The sequence below is a fragment of the Notolabrus celidotus genome, chromosome 23 (genome assembly GCF_009762535.1).
Source record: "Notolabrus celidotus isolate fNotCel1 chromosome 23, fNotCel1.pri, whole genome shotgun sequence".
Classification (NCBI taxonomy): Eukaryota; Metazoa; Chordata; class Actinopteri; order Labriformes; family Labridae; genus Notolabrus; species Notolabrus celidotus.
In genome coordinates, this window is record NC_048294.1 from 18,674,506 (window position 1) to 18,695,117 (window position 20,612).

Genomic DNA, 20,612 nt, shown 5'->3' on the forward strand with positions numbered 1-20,612 from the left:
CCTTATTATGAGCCTCCATTATCTTCTTTCTGAGCTCAAGACTGATTTCCATTGTCTTTGGCATGTTTAGTATGAGTAGTCTCTCTCAATAACGTGTTCAAGTGCCCTGTTTGGAGTCCCTTAAGTAAATCTCAATGCTGTTTGAATGCTCAGGTGTTGTTAGGAAGCCAATTGACCGACAAGTGGAAAGTGCTCCTGCCTTTCCCTCTGATGGTTGTGGGTTCAGATCCCAGTAAAGGCTTCCAAAGTGAGGTGAAAATGAAGCAGGTTCCTAACAATGTGGTTGAGCTGTACTTTTGTACTGCAACATTGGGTGAATTGAAAAGACAGAAAAAGCAGTGGCTGCCAGGCACCTTGGTGGGATGATGGATAAGGACGCTACTTTGCAGCAGATTGTTTGGGGTTTGAATCCTGGACAGAGACCTATTTGGTGGTAAACATGAAATGTTTTCATCACAAAGAAGACGAGCTGAGCTTTGGAAGTACCATTAAGTTTTAAATGAAAAGACCTAGAAAGACAAGCAGACCAACGACCAAAGTCCACGAACATAAATGTGAAGCCACATCAGCCTCAGGATGATGCTGGTCTTACACATGTTGACACCTGAACCTCCCCAGAACTGTACCCCTCGTCCAGGTCGAAACCCCTCCAAATCTGACCCCATGAAAACCTCCCCCAAAGACTCAGAGAAGCAAACGTGTGAGAGCAGTGTGTTTCATTCATGTGGTGACGTTTGTCCTCTGTCTCCTTGTTCCCCCCGTTCCTGCAGGGGTTATCTACTAATAGGAACTAAATAAAACTATATTCATATCATATTTATATTTAATCCTTTAGTCCAGATGATAGTTTGGATTACAGCATGCTCCTTTCTGCACTGATATTAAAACTGCACGTCTTAATCCTCTCTTTATGTCTTTATCTTGAACAGTAGAGAGAGAAGACGCTAGCAGCAGACCATACTCGCCTCTTCAGTATTCAATATTTCAGGTATTAATGGATCACATATGTATTAATAATGGACTTATTCCCATTCAGGTGTATGCCTGTATGTGGACATATTTTAATCTGAGGGGATTAAAGTGTCCCCTCTGCTGTGTTCCTTTATAAACACAGGACTATAACAGGTCTTAGTATTTAAACTGTGTTTAGATTTGATGGAGTCGATTGAGAAACTGAGGATTCAGGGTTTTGAGCTCTTCCGTCTGTCTGTGTTCTCCTGTCATGAGTCTCAACAGCACTGCCATCTAATGACTGCAGGTGAAACTGCAGGAGGAGCCCAAAATGGAGAGACAGAAGTTATCCATCTCAGTTCTGAACTGACCTTCATCTCGCCACCTGATTACCTTAAAGTCTGACCCACATCAGATGCCTGTGTGAGCCAGACCATCTCCATACATCAGCTGAAACGTTAGCGCTCTCTGCTAGATTAGTGCTTTATTAAAATAAAGACTGCATACATTAAAAACATAAACTTTAAATGTGCGTCAAATACAGTTGAAACCAGAAGTTTACATGCACTGCTAAATTTCAGAATAATGAGAAAGAGAATTTATTAAAGGTTTTAGTATTACTTTCTTCAAAGTCAAAAGTTTACATACACTAAGATTACTGTGCCTTTAAACAATTTGGGAAAGCCCAGAAGATGATTTCGTGGCTCTGGAAGCTTTTGATAGGTTAACTGACAACTATTGAGTTAATTGGAGCCACACCTGTGGATGTATTTTAAAGGCACAACTCAAACACACTGCTTCCTTGTGAGACATCATAGGAAAATCAAAAGAAACCAGCCAAGATTTCAGGAAGAGAATTGTCGACCTCCACAACTCTGGTTCATCCTTGGTTACAATTTCCAGATGCCTGAAGGTGCCACGTTCATCTGTACAAACAATCATATGCAAGTATAAACACCATGTGAAAGTCCAGGCATCATACCGCTCAGGAAGGAGACGGCTTCTGTGTCCCAGAGTTGAACGTTTATTGGTGTGAAATGTGTGTATCAACCCCAGAACAAAAGCAGAAGACCTGGAAGATGCTGGCTGAAGCTGGTAAGAAAGTGTTATTGTCCACAGTCAAACAAGTCCTGCACCGACATGGGCTGAGAGGCCACTCAGCTAGGAAGAAGCCATTACTCAAAAAGCAACATAAAAAGCCTGGATTACAGTTTGCAAATGCACACAGGGACAAAGACCTTAATTTTTGGAGACATGCCCTTTGGTCTGATGAAATGAAAACTGAACTGTTTGGCCATAATGACCATCGTTACATTTGGAGGAAAAAGGGGGAAGCTTGCAAGCCTGGGAACACCATCCCAACTGTGAAGTATGGGGGTGGTAGCATCATGTTGTGGGGGTGTTTTGCTGCAGGAGGGACTGGTGCACTTCACAAAATAGATGGCATCTTGAAGAAAGAACATTATGCGGAAATATTGAAGCAACATCTCAAGACATCAGCCAGGAAGTTAAAGCTTGGGCGCATATGGGTCTTCCAAATGGACAATGACCCTAAGCATACTTCCAAATTAGTAACACAGTGGCTTAAGGACAACAAGGTCAATGTTTTGGAGTGGCCATCACAAAGCCCTGACCTCAATCCCAGAGAAAATGTGTGGGCAGATCTGAAAAGGCGTGTGCGGGCAAGACGGCCTACAAACCTGATTCAGCTACACCAGTTCTGTCAGGAGGAACGGGCCAAATATCTAGAAAACTGTTGTGAGAGGCTTGTGGAAGGTTACCCAAAACGTTTGACCCAAGTCATACAGTTTAAAGGCAATGCAACCAAATACTAGGGAAATGTATGTAAACTTTTGACTTTGAAGAAAGTAATACTAAAATCTGTAATAAATTATCTCTCTCATTATTCTGACATTTAGAAAATAGAAACAATTTTGGTAATCTTAACTGACCTATAACAAGAAAAGTTTAGTCTAATTTAATGTCAGACAGTGAGACAAAAAAGATTATGTGTTTTTTTATACAGTGTATGTAAACTTCTGGTTTTAACTGTATGTACTGAATCAATATTTTACTTGTTTAGGTATGTACTAGTATGGGTCTGCCACCTTTCAATCTGTATGTACTTTAACAAGTATGTACTAAATCATATTACATGTATTCAGTTAAACTTCCCAGAGGATTAAAATAACATGTTATCAGATTACTTTTCCCATGCTCATTGCCAGCAGTGCTTGCTTTTTTCAGTCTTTTCCTTCCACCATCTTGTTGTAGTTGTTTAACAGCAAAACTCAACCACATTGTAAGGGAACTGTTTTGTTTCCATCTCACATTTGAAGCCCTGAGTGGGATTTGAACCTCAAACCATCAGACTGTAAGACAGCAGCCTTGTCCATCACACCACAGAGGTGCTTGCCAATGCTACATTAGGAGTATTAGGCTACATTACATGTGTATCCTTTGTTGAAATATTCCTTTATTATTTCCATCTCCTCTTCCAACCCTTCCAACTCAGTTCAAAATTTGTGAAGGGACTCAGCTGAGTAGTAGTAATAGAACCAGCAAATGATGTCGAGCTCTCGGGTTAAGTCAAATCAGAAACAAGAAGTGTTGTCCCTCCCCTTTCTGTTTTGTGAAATATTGTCTTGTTTTGTGAATTTTTTTTTTCAGAATTTATGCCTTTATTTGATCAGACAGTGGAAGAGAGACAGGAAATGTGAGGAGCAGAGAGTGGGGGAGGACATGCAGCAAATGGTCAAGTATATACAGGAGCACACACACACACACACACACACACACACACACACACACACACACACACAATTTGAGGCACAGTTTCTGTGTTTGGATTAAGTTCTGGACTCCCTTTAGCTCTGGAGACAAAGCTCCATGTCACTGAGTACGGGTTTGCTACTTGTTATTCCAGAAGTGTTTCAGTAGAGACAAGATGTTCTCTCACAGCCGAACAGGCTTGTTGGGGAGGCACACGTCCCACTGGAAACACCAGCTTAACATTGGTTTCATGACTACGTTTGTTCCATGGCTTCGGTTGACCCCTCCGTCCAACGAAAGTCAAGAGGTGATTCGATTCATAGGTCTCATAAAAAGAGTGACATTGGAGTGGAAGAAACCAGACTAAAACAAAGAGTCAAAGTCATTCAGTCCTTTATTAAAACAGGTGGAAATGACACAGGTAAGCTAGCAGTCAACATCAAGATACAAGATGTGCCACACCAACACAGAAACGTTCAAGCTTGGCGATCCAAGTCCACGAGTTGTGTTGTGTTATTTAGCATTATGGATAACTGATGAGTTAGTCAAAATAGTTATATCAATCATTTATATAGAGTCAATATACAACGTTATTTGAAGACGCTTAAGAAACAGAGCAGGTGCAGACTAGTGATGTGATGAGATAATACGTCATAACTATGAGACAGTGATGAGATAATACATCACCACTAAGAGACAGTGATGAGATAATATGTCATCACTATGAGACAGTGATGAGATAATACATCACCACTAAGAGACAGTGATGAGATAATACATCATCACTATGAGACAGTGATGAGATAATACATCACCACTAAGAGACAGTGATGAGATAATATGTCATCACTATGAGACAGTGATGAGATAATACATCACCACTAAGAGACAGTGATGAGATAATACATCATCACTATGAGACAGTGATGAGATAATACATCACCACTAAGAGACAGTGAGGAGATAATATGTCATAACTATGAGACAGTGATGAGATAATACATCACCACTAAGAGACAGTGAGGAGATAATATGTCATAACTATGAGACAGTGATGAGATAATACATCATAACTATGAGACAGTGATGAGATAATACATCATCCCTATGAGACAGTGATGAGATAATACATCATCCCTATGAGACAGTGATGAGATAATACATCATCACTATGAGACAGTGATGAGATAATACGTCATAACTGAGACAGTGATGAGATAATGCGTCATCACTGAGACAGTGATATGTCATCACTAAGAGACAGTGATGAGATAATACATCACCACTATGAGACAGTGATAAGATAATACATCATAACTATGAGATAAGTGATCAGTCAGTGCTCAGTATATGCTTTGATGTGTTGGTGTTTCAAAGGTGAGTGCAGTGATAATACTGTTATTGTTTTGGACATGTAGGTTTAGGCTCATTGACGCTGAATAAAGCTGACACTGCAGAAAAACAGTGCTGTTCACAGATAAATGAAGGTACATGTTTGGGTATTTGATAAGACACATGGTGAATAACTCGGTTAGAGAGTAATATAACTGTAAGGCAAAAAAGATCCATGTTCAGTTAAAGTGGGCGGTCTGAGCCTTTAAACTCTGGGGTGTAAAATGAGTCCCACTCCGGCCCTGAATACATTTGACACGTTACGAAGTCTTTCCTTTATGGTGGAATATATAACGTATATATAACACTAGATTTATACAGAGAGAAGCCCTCATGTTACACAGAGACTCAGGTTTGTGCTCTCCGTACTGACGTCTCACATGCCCCGTCCACACATGGAGATAATAAAACATGTTTTTTATCTACGGTATGGTCTTATGTAAACACGTAAACACGTAAACAGGTAGCCAGAGTTTTAGGTCACTGACACCGAGGGTTTCAAAAATGCCTCTCAGGTGGAGATGTTAGTTTTTTTGTTTTCGTGTTCACGAAAAAAACAAACGCTTGGGGAAACGCTGACATACCTGCACATGGCTGTGGTTGTTTATATGTGTTGAGCAGGTGCCAAGATGGCGGCTACCAATTTGTTAATGTCTGCTCGTTATGGTTAGGTTTAACAGCATGTGTAGAAGGACACCTGGCTGTTCTTCATTGTTCTAAAGAGCCTTAGTTAAACATCTCTACATGAAACACAGATCATTCCATTCAAACTATGGGGGTGCCCAATGTCTAATTCTATATCATTTTCCTGTTTCTGTATAAATAAGGTCTCATATAGCCTATTTTGATATAAATATAAACTTATAAATACTTAATTGAAGTGTTAAATCTCCTTAAGGTGATAATTAAATCTCCCCTGGTAATTAAAGGTGGACTCTTCCATTTAGCGGGACCAGTGGAGCAGCGATACCTCAGCTGGCCTATAAATCTTTCTAGATTCATGGTAACTCAAAATGTGAGGCAAAAAAACTTCAGGTGATCCTAAAAATAGTAATGAAGATGAGGAGCAGCTTCATGAAGAGGGCTGTGAGATCAAGGCTTACCGGACCACACAAAAAATAGTACGAGGAGGGATACCCAAAGCCGTCTGGAACCGCAAAAAGAATCCACAGCATCCCATCCACCTCCAAAGCATCACAGAGGATATCCTCCGAGGCAGGACTTATTGTCAACAAAGCAAGTAACGCACTTCTGCCCGTTAACACGTTGGTTTTCCTTGCGTAAGATTTGAAAAGACTCAAGCGGACAAATGCTAAGGGATTTAAAACCCTTTAGCTGGTTCAGGTTTGATTTTGAACATTATAGAAATGTTTAGCCGGAAGTAAGACGAACTACCCTCGACAGTGCTGCTCTCTGCTGTGTGGCAAATATTTAAATATCTCCTGAAGTCCTACCTGTTCTATTTTAACTTTTTTCCTTTCTAATTTGATGTTGTGTTTTTGTTTATTTTCATGGATGAATAGAATTTCAACATTATTATGTGTGTGCAGGCCAGAGGCAGTTTTTGGCCTCCTTGTTTTTGTGTGTAATATAGATTTAAAACACAAAAGTTGTATACCTATCTACTCTTGTGGTCCTCTTTAAATTTAAGCTATAAGCCTCTTAATTGTAAATGTTTACGTGTGTTATCATCAAACGGTCACCATAATGCAGACTACGGGTGAATGAAGATATAAAACACATCTGTCCATTTGTCGACTAAAGGCAAAATCTGACGAATCACATTGGACTAAGTAAATTCTTAATCGGGGCCACCTCTACCCCGTACACAGTTTGGAGAACGCTGTCCAGATACGTGTGGACGAAGCCTCAGACCGAAGTCAGCCGACTGTTGATCAACCTCTGGCTGCAGTCAGCGGAGTTTGTCTGACCTCCTGATCACACAATCCCTTTTCCACCAAGTCACTTCCAGGGCTGGTTCGGAGCCAGTGTCTAATCTATAACCAGTTCAAGACCGGGCCCTAAACTAGAAAAACCTGGTTCCAGAGTAGCACCAACTCAATTGAGAACTGGTTTTTCGTGTTTCGACTGAAGCGGCAGAGCGGCTACAACTCTTTGATGGTGTAGAATCGCGAGCCGCTTACATCAGGGGCGAGGGGTGGGGGGGCAGGGTTGCCGTGATCAAAAACACAAACGTGTTTCCGCCATTGTCCTGCAGCGAAAAAAATAAAAAAGATGAATGGTTTCTAAGGCAAAGCAGTGGTCAACTCGCGAGTTCAACCAGCTCCAAACCAGCGCGAGCACCAGCCCGGAAATACATTCCAGTTTGTGCTCTTCTAGCATTTGTTGTGCTAGAAGAGCGAGACGCTCACAGCAGGGGTGGAGGCGGGGTTATCGTGACGTGGCTCTGTCCTGGCCCTTGTCTGTGGAAAAGCGAACTGGTTCTTAGGGAATATTTGTATATTTGTACGTATTTGTGGATCATTTTACACAGTTACAAATAGTTTTGCAACAATAATAGCTCCATAGGTTCGCAAGTAGAACCAACCCTCAACCAGCATCAGCCCAGAAATAGCACCAGGACCACTTTAATGTGAAAGGGGTACCAGAGACACTGAGGAACCTTTTAACCAGGGCCCGAAACCAGGATACAGAGGCTTAGTGAAGGAGCTTCTGAAGGTGTGGAGGTGGATCAGTGAGTCAGAGGAGACTCTGTAGAAGGACAGAGAACCAGCAGGACAGTCCACATACACTCCCACTCTGCCTGAGGAGGAGGAGGAGGAGAGAGGGAGGTTTGTTTCTCTGTTGTCGTGCCTGACAAGGTAACCTCCCTGAAAGCAGATCAGACTCCAGGACTGATCGTTCCATCCAAACACGCAGTCTTCACTGTTTCCTCTCCCAATTTCTCTGTAACTCATCGACACAACAGCTCTTCCTTTCCACCCCACCTCCCAGTAACAGCGACCAGTCAGACCACCTTTACACAGAAGCTGGGGCCAGTAGGCGAATCGCTCTGGATTATTGAGGTACGACTGAGCCTCCTCCACATGTGCCACCGTCCTGTTGTGGTCAGACAGACGGAGTTTCTTGCTCACGGTGTTGGTGTCCACCTCCAGCTCACAGGCCCCTGATGGAGAGGACGAGACACAGCAGCAGGTTATCATCTGTTAACTGACACTGAGAGTCCATCAGACTCGTAGACCTTTAATGTCCTCGTGGAGCTCAAGTACAGACACAAGGGGACTTGATGGCTGTCCTCACCAGAGAAAATAATCCTGAAATAAATAAGCTATCCTAAACTTAAGAAATTTACCAAAAAAATCAATAGAGACAAAAAAAATTACAAATTCCCTGTGTGTTGCATATTTACTGATGGACCATCCTATAATGTGTACTGTGTTCATGTTCAGGTGTTCACAGGCTGTGCTGCTCTGGTATGACAACTGTAAGTCTGTTTGGCTGTAATGCCCTGAAGCGCCCAACAGAGGGCAACATGAGGAGCAGGTGTGTGGATGGGTCCCTCAGTGTACTGTGTGTGTTTGTGTGTGCAGCTCTGACTTTGTACACTCCAGTTATAAGGACAGCGGCACCGAACAGGTCAGCCTACCTTTGTGCAGGTTGAGGTGTGCTGCAGTTCAGGGATCATAATGGGTGTGCATTTGTGACACAGCATTAATGAGTGTTACGCAACCCTCTGTCCACTATGTGACACTGGAGTCTGCTGTCCAACACGTTCAAAGAAAGTCACTGAGTGTGGCTTTAAGGTGGCTCTATTGACCAGACAGACAGAAATCTGCCTCTCCCAAATGAAGCTGATTCTGATTTGTGCATGTGGGAGACGGTGGGAGAGGAGGTACACTGCAAATAATTCGGCACTTGCCAAGATTTTAATTCTTGGATTGAGACATGTTAGATGAATGACCTTGTTTTTAGAGTTATTTACGTGTTTTTAATCTTTGTATTTATGGTTGAATCTTAAATTGAGTGAATAACTGTTAAAATAAGCTACATTGGTTGTCTCACCTAAAGTCTCATGAAAACAAAACTTGTTTTAAGATTGAGTAACAACTTCAAGTTGCTTGATTTAAGAGTAACACATAATGCATCATCAGGTATGAATATCAATAACTTTCATCACCCAGCTTGTGTAGCTGTGTTCTGATGGATCAAGTCAAAAACACTCACACTTCTTCAGCCCAGGTTTCAGTCTGTGCAGTCCACCATGATCCAACCTGGAGGCAGAAGCAACAACAGCTTACACATTTGTCCTCTGATCATCAAAGGTTTTCTGTTCACATCAATACAACATGCAGGAGACTTTCAGAGTCGAACACACTCTTCAGGTTAGCTGGAAGGAGAATAAAGCTGTAAACTGAATTAAAGAAATAAATGACATCAAATGTAACTGATCCACGCCCACTCAGTGTGACACATCACGCTGACTTGAAGAGACACTCAGTCAAAATAGAGTTTCCGTCCCTATGCCGTACCGCAGTGTGCAGCCTTGATCCTTCAGTGCAGCAGACAGTAACTTCTCTCCCCGTTCTCCCGGATGGTTGTAGCTCAGGTCCAACTCTCTCAGACCGGAGGAGCTCAGTGCCGAGGCCAGAGACGCACAGCCTTCCTCTGTGATCAGACAACCTGACAGACTACACACACACACACACACACACGCACACGCACACACACACACACACACACGCACACACCAATCAAAAGAGGCTCCATTTCAGATTTGACTTATCATTACAGTGTTCCCAGCATGCAGCCCTGCTCCCCGTACCTTGGCTTTGCTCATCTCTAAAATTTTATGGGAGTGAGAGCTTTCTGAAATATTCTATCAGTCAGGGTCCAGAGGGCAAACACACTCTCAACTATAAAAATAGGCTTCAGACTAGCTTATAGTTAGTATAACTAAGACCAGCTTTTAGTTATGCTGCTATAGGCTCAAACTGCTATAGGCTGAAATTGAAATAACATTAGGCTGCTATAGGCTTAGACTGCCGTGGGCTCAGACTGCTATGGGCATAGTCTGCTATAGACTCAGATTGCAATAGACTCGTACTGCCATGGGCTTAGACTGCTATAGGCTTAGCCTGCTATAGGCTCAGACTGCTATAGGCTTAGACCGCTATAGGCTTAGACTAGAATAGACTTACACTATCAGCTAAGTCTGCTATAGGCTCTGACTGCTATAGGCTTAGACTGCTTATAGGCCCATACTGCTATACACTCAGACTACTGTAGGCTCAGATTTCTATAGGATTAAACTGCTTTAGACTTAGACTGCTATAGGTCACACTACAATAGGCTCAGACTGCTACAGGCTTAGACTGGAATAGGATTAGTTTGCTAAAGGCTTAGACTGCAATCGACTTAGACTGCTATAGGCTCAGATTACTGTAGGCTCAGACTGCTGTAGGCTTAGACTGCTAACAGCTTAGACTGCTATAGGCTTAGACTGCTATTGGCTCAGACTGCAATAGGCTTACACTGCTATAGGCTCAGACTGCTATTGCCTCAGACTTTTCTAGGATTGGACTGCTAACAGCTTAGACTGCTATAGGCTTAATTTGTAATGCTTAGACTGCTATAGGCCACACTACTGTAGGCTCAGACTCCTATAAGCTTTGACTGCTAGCAGCTTATGAAATGTTTACAGTAAGCATTAAAATCAAATCCGAGTGATGAAACAAATTTATTTTCAAATAAAGGGGAAGGCTGCACCTCCAAGTCTGAGGGCAAAGTTCTTTTCTCAAAAAAGGCGTTGGGACATAGTCAGGCTGTAGTGTGTCACTGTCTGTATGTATAAAAGACTAAATCCATTAATTATGAGCTCAGACGGTCTTCCTTGTCAATAAGTTTGCTCACCTAAGAGTCTCCAGTCTGCAATGTGGACTTCTCAGTCCAGCACAGAGCAGTTTCACCCCTGAGTCCTGCAGGTCGTTGTTGCTCAAGTCCAGCTCTCTCAGACTGGAGGACTGTGAGCTGAGGACTGAGGACAGAGCTTCACAGCTTCTCTCTGACAGGTTACATCCACTCAGCCTGAAGAAGAATCAGAAATACATCATGAAAGTATCATAAACACCTGATGGTTTTCCTGAGAACATAAAAGCAAAATTGAAGCTGGGTAGTTTTGTGTGTACGTACAGAGCTTTTTTGGAGGCTTTGATCACCGGCAGCATCCTCAGCAGAGCCTCCTCTGATGCAGAGTATTCATTCAGGTCAAACATGTCCAGATCTTTCTCTGATGACAGTAAGATGAAGACCAGAGCTGACCACTGAGCAGGTGACAGTTTCTCTGTGGAGAGGGGTCCTGATCTCATGGACTGTTGGATCTGCTCCACTAGAGAACTATCATTCAGTTCATTCAGACAGTGGAACAGGTTGATGCTTCTCTCTGCAGAAAGATCCTCACTGATCTTCTTCTTGATGTACTGGACTGTTTCCTGATGGGTCTGTGGGTCACTTCCTGTCTGTGTTAGCAGACCTCTCAGCAGCTTCAGATTGGTCTGCAGTGAAAGACCCAGGAGGAAGCGCAGGAACAAGTCCAGGTGTCCGTTTGGACTCTGTAAGGCCTGGTCCACAGCACTCTGGTAGAAATGTGTTTCTTTGTTTTGTACAAAGAAGTAATCCCTCCAGGATGTTTTGTGTTCTTGTTCCATCAGGTTGAGTCCAGAGTTGGTGAAGGTCAGATGGACATGAAGAGCAGCCAGAAACTCCTGAACACTCAGATGGATGAAGCAGAACACCTTGTCCTGGTACAGTCCTCTCTCCTCTCTGAAGATCTGTGTGAACACTCCTGAGTAAACTGAGGCCTCCTTGACCTTGATGCCACACTCTATCAGGTCGGAATCATAGAAGATCAGGTTTCCTTTCTGCAGCTGCTCAAAAGCCAGTTTTCCCAGAGACTCGATCATCTTCCTGCTCTCTGGGCTCAAAAGATCAGTCTCAGCTCCTCCATCGTACTTGATGCTCTTCAGTTTGGACTGGACCACCAGGAAGTGGATGTACATCTCAGTCAGGGTCCTGGGCAGCTCTCCTCCCTCTCTGGTCTTCAACACATCCTCCAGAACTGTAGCAGTGATCCAGCAGAAGACTGGGATGTGGCACATGATGTGGAGACTTCGGGATATCTTGATGTGGGGGATGATTGTGTTAGCTAGTTTCTCATCTTTGAATCTCTTCGTGAAGTACTCCTCCTTCTGAGGGTCAGTGAACCCTCTGACCTCTGTCACCATGTCAACACACTCAGGAGGGATCTGATTGGCTGCTGCAGGTCTTGTGGTTATCCAGAGGCGAGCAGAGGGGAGCAGGTTCCCCCTGATGAGGTTTGTCAGCAGCACATCCACTGAGGTGGACTCTGTCACATCAGTCAGGATCTGATTGTTGTGGAAGTCCAGAGGAGGTCGACACTCATCCAGACCGTCAAAGATGAACAAAACCTGGAACTCTTCAAACCTGCAGAGTCCTGCTTCTCTGGTCTGAGTAAAGAAGTGATGAACAAGTTCCACCAAGCTGAACTTTTTCTCTCTCAGCAGATTCAGCTCTCTGAAAGTGAAGGGGAATGTGAACTGGATGTCCTGGTTGGTTTTGTGTTCAGCCCAGTCCAGAGTGAACTTCTGTGTTAAGACTGTTTTCCCGATGCCAGCCACTCCCTTTGTCAGCACTGTTCTGATTGGTCCAGCCCTCTCAGGTAAGGGTTTAAAGATGTCTTCTTTCTTTATAGTCATTTCTGCTCTGTGTTGTTTCCTGGATGCTGTTTCAATCAGTCTGACCTCATGTTCATCATTGACCTCTCCAGTCCCTCCCTCTGTGATGTAGAGCTCTGTGTAGATCTGGTTCAGGAGGGTCGGGTTTCCTGCTTTAGCGATCCCCTCAAACACACACTGGAACTTCTCCTTCAGGTGAGACTTCAGTTTGTGTCCGCACACTGGAACAACAGTTTCTGAAGGAACAAGCAACAGATGATATCAATGAGTGGATGAACCAGATCGTGAGGTTCAATCTGATAAAACACAAAGCTCTTACTGCTCCACAGACAGTCAGCCAGCTGAACCTCCCCCCTCTTCCTCAGAAGGTGTAGAATGATCTTCAGAAACGCTTCTCTGCTCCTCCTCTGCCCTTCATCCTCATTCTCTAAGGATGCTGGGTAATCTGATGTCAGAACCCTCTGGGCTCTCTTTAGCTCTTTCCTCCAAAAGGCGTTCATATCCTCCCCGAGCAGCTGGAACAGAGCAAGAGACAGAACATTTAATATCAACACTTCTTCTGACAGGTTCATCTGGTGCAAACAGAACAGCATATAAAATGACTGATAGCTTAGCATTAAATCTGGACATGTGTAGTTCATTTTAAAACTGGGATTTGCACACCTTGAATCTGGACTCCAGGTCTGCTTGATTCTGCTGGACGGGCTGGTCACTGAGTTCTGAGTCCTCCTGCTGAATTCTGTAGAAAAACATCAGATAGACATTTCATGACACAGTTTACAAGCGGTGCTCTAACATGACAACAAACAACAGGGCATGGATATAAGTGGTTACAGCATCACATCAAAATTAAGTGAGTCCTAACATCAGGATCCCCACAGGAGGCGACTGTGATAGATGTCATTAAGCCCTGAGAAGAAAGGACTGGTTTCCACTAGGGATGCACCAAAATGAAAATTCTTGACCGAAACCGAAAACCGAAAATGAGGAAACCCAGGTTGAAAAACGAAACACTGAAAGAAATTATTATGCCTATTATATTAGTAGGGAGACCGGGGACAGTTGTAACACGGGTCAGTTGTAACACTTGCACTTGCTCCAATCAGGAACAGGTTAGGAATCACTGGATTCACTCTGCACATGCTCAGTTTAGTTGCAGCTAGCTTGTATAGCGGTTTGAACACACTGGGTTAAAAGAGCTCAAAGTTACAGACAGAAATGTCAAAAATGTTACAACTGTTCCTGGTCTCCCCTACCATTGCATTTATGGCTCTGACTGTGTACTAACCTCACTAAAATCAAGGATCTCATTGAACATATCAGACAACGAGGGTGCATGCCCCTCATCTGGTTCAGAGAGACAAGTCCTTTTTTCTGCGTTCTGTTGTGCTTCTCCGGCGCTGTGGGCCACCTCCCACATAGACACTATCAGGACAGAGGCCCAGCAGAGGATGTACTTCCTGCGTCAGCTCAGGAAGTTCAACCTGCCCCAGGAGCTGCTGATCATGTTCTACACCTCCATCATCCAGTCTGTTCTGTGTACCTCCATCACTGTCTGGTTTGGCTCTGCAACCAAACTAGACAAACACAGACTGCAACGGACTATAAGGACTGCAGAAAAAATCATCGGTGTCGACCATCCAGGACTTGTACCGGTCCCGGGCCAGGAAACGGGCATGTAGCATCACCGCTGACCCCTCACACCCTGGACACAAATTCTTCAAACTCCTCCCCTCCGGCAGGCGCTACAGATCACTGTGCGCCAAAACAACCCGCCATAAGAACAGTTTCTTCCCCCAGGCTGTCTCTCTGATGAACACTAAACCATAACAGTGTCAGACCTGTCAGATAAATACTCTCTGTAAATATACATGTAGATACACAATGCAACAATTCTCCAAGCAGAATTCCATATTTCTACTTTTTGTACTATTTAACTTCTATTTTTATAATGTAAAAACTACCTCTGCAACTCACCACTACACTTTATCATATCATTTTAGCCTGTACATATTAGTCAAGCTATTTTTTTGTTTCTTGTATTTACAGCTAAGGTTATTGTTATTCTATTTTTTATTTGATTTTTTATTGTAGTTCTTATTCTTATTCTTATGCCTTGTACAAAGAGAGCACAGTTTACTTAAGTCAAATTCCTTGTGTGTTCAAGCATACCTGGCGAATAAAGCTGATTCTGATTCTGATTCTGATTCTGATTCTGATTCTGATTCTGTGCGCTTCTCCGTCTCTAAGCGGGTTCTCCGCATCCATCGCAGCCTGGATCATTTCTCGTACGCGCTGCTTTATTCCCACATCCAAGTAATGATCTTTACAACGCGGATCAAGTACAGTCGCAATGAGGTGCAGAGGATCCGAATAGATCTAAGTGAAACGTGTGCTGACAGACTCTAAGAGTGTACTCTTCATTGTTTTCACTCCGTGGTCCGTCTCAACCTCTTTGCTTAGAAGATGCTTTAGTGCTGCCATTAAAGGAATAATGGATGCAGACATGTTGGCCCTTATTCAGACAAGCGCACACTGGCAGCGGTTTTTGCTTGCGTCATCACAACATTCTGTTTCGGCCATGTTGTTTCAGTGATATAAGTCTTTCGGCCGAAAACCGAATATGCGCTTTAATTTTCGGTGGATGAATTTTCGGTGCATCCCTAGTTTCCACTAAACAAGAAGGGTCTGATGCCAGGAGCTGATAGAGCAGTGACTGAGGCGCTGCCTGTGGAACTTCAAAATGTTGGATCCACCAGGATCACAAGCCCAGTGATTTGGCAGGTTTCAATGTAGTAAGTCCCAGGAACCCACAGGTTTCGATTTGAGTGGGTCCCAGGGAAATTGTATCCGGTCTTCTTGAGTCTCTGGACGGGGTTCTGGAAGAAATTCCGAATGGGGAATCTATAGTTCTTCTGGGGGAGCATAGTGTGGTTCATATATGTACTTAGTAGCAAGTTGTCCCCCAGGTCTGCTCCCAGCAGAGAGGAGCAGACTGGACGCGTATCTCTGGCGGGGGCACGCTCCAGAGACGGAACTGAGACGTGCCGCGGTGCTCCCTGTGTGAGCATTGACTAGAATGGGAACGCACAGCCGTAACATGACACAGCACACCTTGTATAAATTGGGGGTTACAGTAGTCAAAGTAGAGGTGATGAAAGCATGGATCAGGGTTTCAACTGCATAAAAGGAGAGTAGTGGGCAGAGTCGAGCTATGTTTCACCTGAAACTATGTTTCAGGTAAAAGGAGGTTCTGGTGATTTGGGTGATATGCTGTAGGAAAAGTTGTTTTTTTGTTTTTTGTTTTTTTTAATTGAAATTATGTTTACATTCATTGGAAATTTGAAATTATTTAACTTATTTTCAGATTTTGATTTATTTATTTCAACAATCCAACTGGTAAGGGAAATTTTTCTGTCGAGAAGCAGAACATTTTTTAAGGGGGGCATTAAGATGTTCCACTAAAGTGATCAAGAGACTGTATAGCCATGCAACTAATTTGGTTAATTGTTAATATAGCAGCTGTAGCCAGGTGGAATTTTCCATAAAGCCATGTTTTTTAATTGAAATAATACTTATAATTTTTTCCACAGTGTCTGTATAAGCTACTTACTGTCTGGGGTCTATGTTAGCAGCAAATCCAAAGCACACATACATTAACATTGTATACTTAAGTATTTGTTTATTTATCGCAACGTTATCGCATGTTTTCCTAATATCGTGCAGCCCTAATATTTAATGAATCTTACCCTCCATTAGCAGGTCCTTTATCTTTAAAGTTTATATTAAACTCCATAGACAGGTCACTCTTCAGGGACACACAGCTGGGTACAGGAGAGTCCGGTCTCTGCTTCCTGAAACAAACAGTATGATTAGTGACTGTGAGTTGTTTGCTGTACTCATACAGGAGAGGTTTCAGGGCTGGTCTTATCAGAGATTGATATTCTTCATTTTAAAAGCCGCTGTTTAATTCCCTCACAGAATCAGCTGCACACGCAGAGAGAGGAAGGTTGAGCTTTTAATTTGAAAGACATTTCAGAGGAATCAACAGACGACAGCTCTCCTGTGACTTATAAATATATCAGACACAGAGCCAATGCAGCATCCTGAGCCTGAATCTCAGGGTGACAAACCTCTGTCTCATGGGAAGACATCACTTTCTGGCTCCACACTGTCGGCACGTTGCTCAGGTACTTTAACAGTGATACTTTCTCATTGATAAGGTCTCTTCTATTGTTTTTAATGAATCTTACCCTCCATCAGCAGGTCCTCCTTTAAAGTCTAGATGAAACGGCATAGACTTGAGGGACACACAGCTGGGTCCAGGAGAGTCCGGTCCCTGCCTCCTGAAACAAACAGCATGATTAGAGACGTGTCGCGTTGTGGCTGTGACATTAACCCTTACAGGTTACCGGTGTTCTGTTCAGTTTAGCTGCTGTTTCTTAATGTGTTCCAAACAGTGGAGGTGTGTCTCAGGACACTGAATCACTTCATGTTACACTCTCTACATTTACACCGTCCTCCAACACTCACACTGGAGACGAGAGCGTGAACTTTGCTCAGAGCAGCTGAGGAGCACATTTGCACAGGAAGCACTATTCAACAGAACACCGGTATGAACCCAGGAGAGAGATGTAACGGGATTAAAGTAGCATCAGCATGTCGAGAGACTGCTCTACACTCGCTCCTCCTCTCCTCCATCTCTCTCTCTCTCTCTCTCTCTCTCTGTGTCTCTCTCTCTCTCTATCTCTCTCTCTGTGTGTGTGTATCTCTCTCTCTCTCTCTCTCTCTCTCTCTCTCACGTTAATATAACGCTCGGAAAACCATGTGCCTCTGTCCCCGTCTGTCAACTTTTAAAAACACTGACGAGAATAAGATATAAAGTAGATGCAAACATAAAGAGTCAAAGTGAAGGATCAGTGGTTTCCCCGAGTGCAGGAAGAAGAGTCACAGCGATCTTCATCTCACCTCTGAGCTTCATCTTCCTCAAACTGAGAGGTTTTAGAGGGAGGGGCTGCCTCCTCCGGGGCCTCACACAGATCCATGGCAGAGCGCCCCCTGCTGTTAGAGCTGTCACTACAGCAACGACACTGACAGAGCCCAGCTGCTGGAGTCACTCCCCGAGAGTGTGAAGGATAAGCTGCAGAGGAAACACACAGAGAGAATATCTCAAATCCACCTGCAGAGGGCGCCATCATGACGATAGAGCTACATCATTTCACTTCAACGACACACTACCTGAGGGGTTTACTACAAAGTCAGTTCAACATATCCCAGATGTCTTTTCCTGATCCAGCTTCACTAAACTGAACAAAGGAGATCACGCTAAGCTGTCACATGAAGCTGGTTATCAACATGATGAGTCAATCTGGAGTTACCCCGAGCGTGTTCACATGAACGTGGTGGAGAAGGTAACATATGACCAATACAGTTAGTGCACTGATATTAGAAAAATAGGAAGAATTTAAACACATAATCAAGACTAACATCAACACAGCTGTGTTTGAAACATGAAGGAAGAACTGAGAGAGAAGACAAAAACACTGAGAGTGAATGATCGTCTTATTTCTCATCATTTAGTGCAGATAGATCTGATAATAATAACTCTGTTTATTCTCTGACAGTGATCTCTCTCTCTCTTTGATTTAATCTTGTGTCGTGTGTGACAGTTTTAGACGGTATCAAACTGAGCGCTGTGGTTAAAGGACTAATAACCAGAGAAACAGCCAGAGAGCAACTCCAGACTACTCTGGGAGACTTTAACAGGCAAATAAAATCAAAGGTCACAAACCTGGGAGTGGTTTTAGATTTAGATTTTAATTTTAATCCTCATTTCAACAAGGTCGTACTTCATTTCATCATCTCAGAAACATTGCAAAAGTCAGACCTTTTTTATCACAGAAAGATGCCAAATTTTTAATTCATGCTTTTATTACAAGCCGCATTGATTACTGCCACTCTCTTTTTACTGGTTTGCCCAAAAACTCTATTAGAAAACTGAAGCTCTTTCAGAACACTGCTGCCAGAGTTTTATCAAGGATAAAGAAAACTGATCACATAACCCCTCTTCTTAAAACTCTGCACTGGCTCCCAGTATCTTTTAGAATTGATTTTAAAGTTATTTTAATTGTTTTTAAAGCTCTTAACAGCCTTGCTCCTCCAGACATCACTGATCTCCTGTCATTTTATGTTCCAACCCGATCACTGAGGTCCTCGAATGCTTCCCTTTCAAATGTTCCTGTTTCACACAAGCACCAGCCAGAGGGCTTTCTGTTTTTAAGCCCCTAAGCTTTGGAACTCTCTGCCTCTGGACATCAAAACAGCGAGCTCTCTGGGTGTTTTTAAAAGTAAAATTAAAACTTACCTTTTTAATCTAGCTTTTAATTTGGAGTAATTTAATTTTGGCCCTGGACTGCATTATTATTTTTTTTACTATTTTCACCATTATTATTTGAATAATTGCGTTAACATTTACATATCTTATTTAATTATGTGTTTATCTATTTATTTCTTGTATTCATCTGATTGTTTTAACGCTACCTTATTTTTAACTTTTCTTTCCACTATTACTAATTTTATTAATTTGACTGTATTGATTTTATTTTATCATTTTACCATTGCTGTTGTCTTCCGTCTCTCTGTTATTCTGTGAAGCACTTTGGGCTGCTTGTTTTTATGTATGAAAGGTGCTTTATAAATAAAGTTGAGTTGAGTTGAGTATTTTATATTATATTGCACATATAAAAGAACAAAACATGATTGCTCAATAAAAAGAGCCAGAATATAACAGGTCAATTCAATAATATAACTAACTTCAACATAAAGACAAAGATCTGCACTCAACTAAAGACCAAACACAAGGGTCAATAAGAACGAGACATATTAAAATCAGTGTTAAAATAAATAAAGTGTTGTATGTAAATATGGATTAGACTCATGTTGTTAATAACAGAGTGTGTTTCCTGAGGAAACTTGTGCAGCTTGTGATCAGAGTAAACTGATCCAGCAGTGAGGTCCTCTGTAGTATCTGATGTCTCTGAAAGAGGCTGGAGGAAGTTATTCATTAATATTAATGAAGTAGTTTTTGGTGCAGCAGTTTGTAAAGAAATCCTCGGTTTGGTTTGGTTTAGTGGATGTGTCTCCTGATGTGAAGCCCTGCTGCGTCAGAGGCTGCGCACTCAGCTGAGGGTGGCACAGTCATGCTGTTAGCATAGCACTGTTAGCATAGCACTGTTACAGTATCACTGATAGCATGCAGAGGAGGCCTCTCAGTAAAGCAGCTCATGAGCTCGGTGAGTAATATGTTAGATCGCAGCTGTTGTTCAACATGAATCTGACTGAGACTCTGAGAAACAGTCTGAAGAAAGACTCACCTCTGCTCTGACACGGAGAACCAAACTGCGACACAACTCAGATCAAAAGTGAAACTAAGTCCAACAAAACATCCCACATGGTGACGTCATGGAAACGGGACATGGACAGGGCAGCTTCATTTCTACTTTTATAATGAACAACTTATCAATTAGTAATTTTGATTGATTATAATTGAGTTGTTAAAATCAGTGTTAGTGGGATCAGCTGCAGATATTCAGACTGTCATTAAACATGAAGCACAACAAACTATGATCATTTCCTTTTTTTTTATATATATATATTTTTTTATTTAGCTTTTCCATTATACATATATACACCATAACAAACGAACAAATGAAACAAAAAAGACAAATAAATAAACATTTAAACAAAAGAAAACAACACATACAAACAAGCGCTCTTTAAATAAAA

General features: G+C 42.5%; 1 protein-coding gene across 1 annotated transcript; it reads right to left on the reverse strand.

Annotated features, from left to right (window-relative positions):
- Positions 1–4,099: 4,099 nt before the first annotated feature.
- LOC117807329 (NLR family CARD domain-containing protein 3-like) lies at positions 4,100–20,256 on the reverse strand. The gene is made up of 11 exons (XM_034676579.1): positions 20,201–20,256; positions 17,796–17,967; positions 17,081–17,173; positions 16,577–16,681; positions 13,491–13,566; positions 13,147–13,342; positions 11,266–13,063; positions 10,987–11,160; positions 9,606–9,764; positions 9,301–9,347; positions 4,100–8,242 (listed from the first exon to the last, which is right to left on the reverse strand). Exons 2-11 carry the CDS (start codon positions 17,870–17,872, stop codon positions 7,704–7,706), a joined length of 3,264 nt encoding a protein of 1,087 aa, XP_034532470.1. The 5' UTR covers positions 17,873–17,967; positions 20,201–20,256; the 3' UTR covers positions 4,100–7,703.
- Positions 20,257–20,612: the final 356 nt, after the last annotated feature.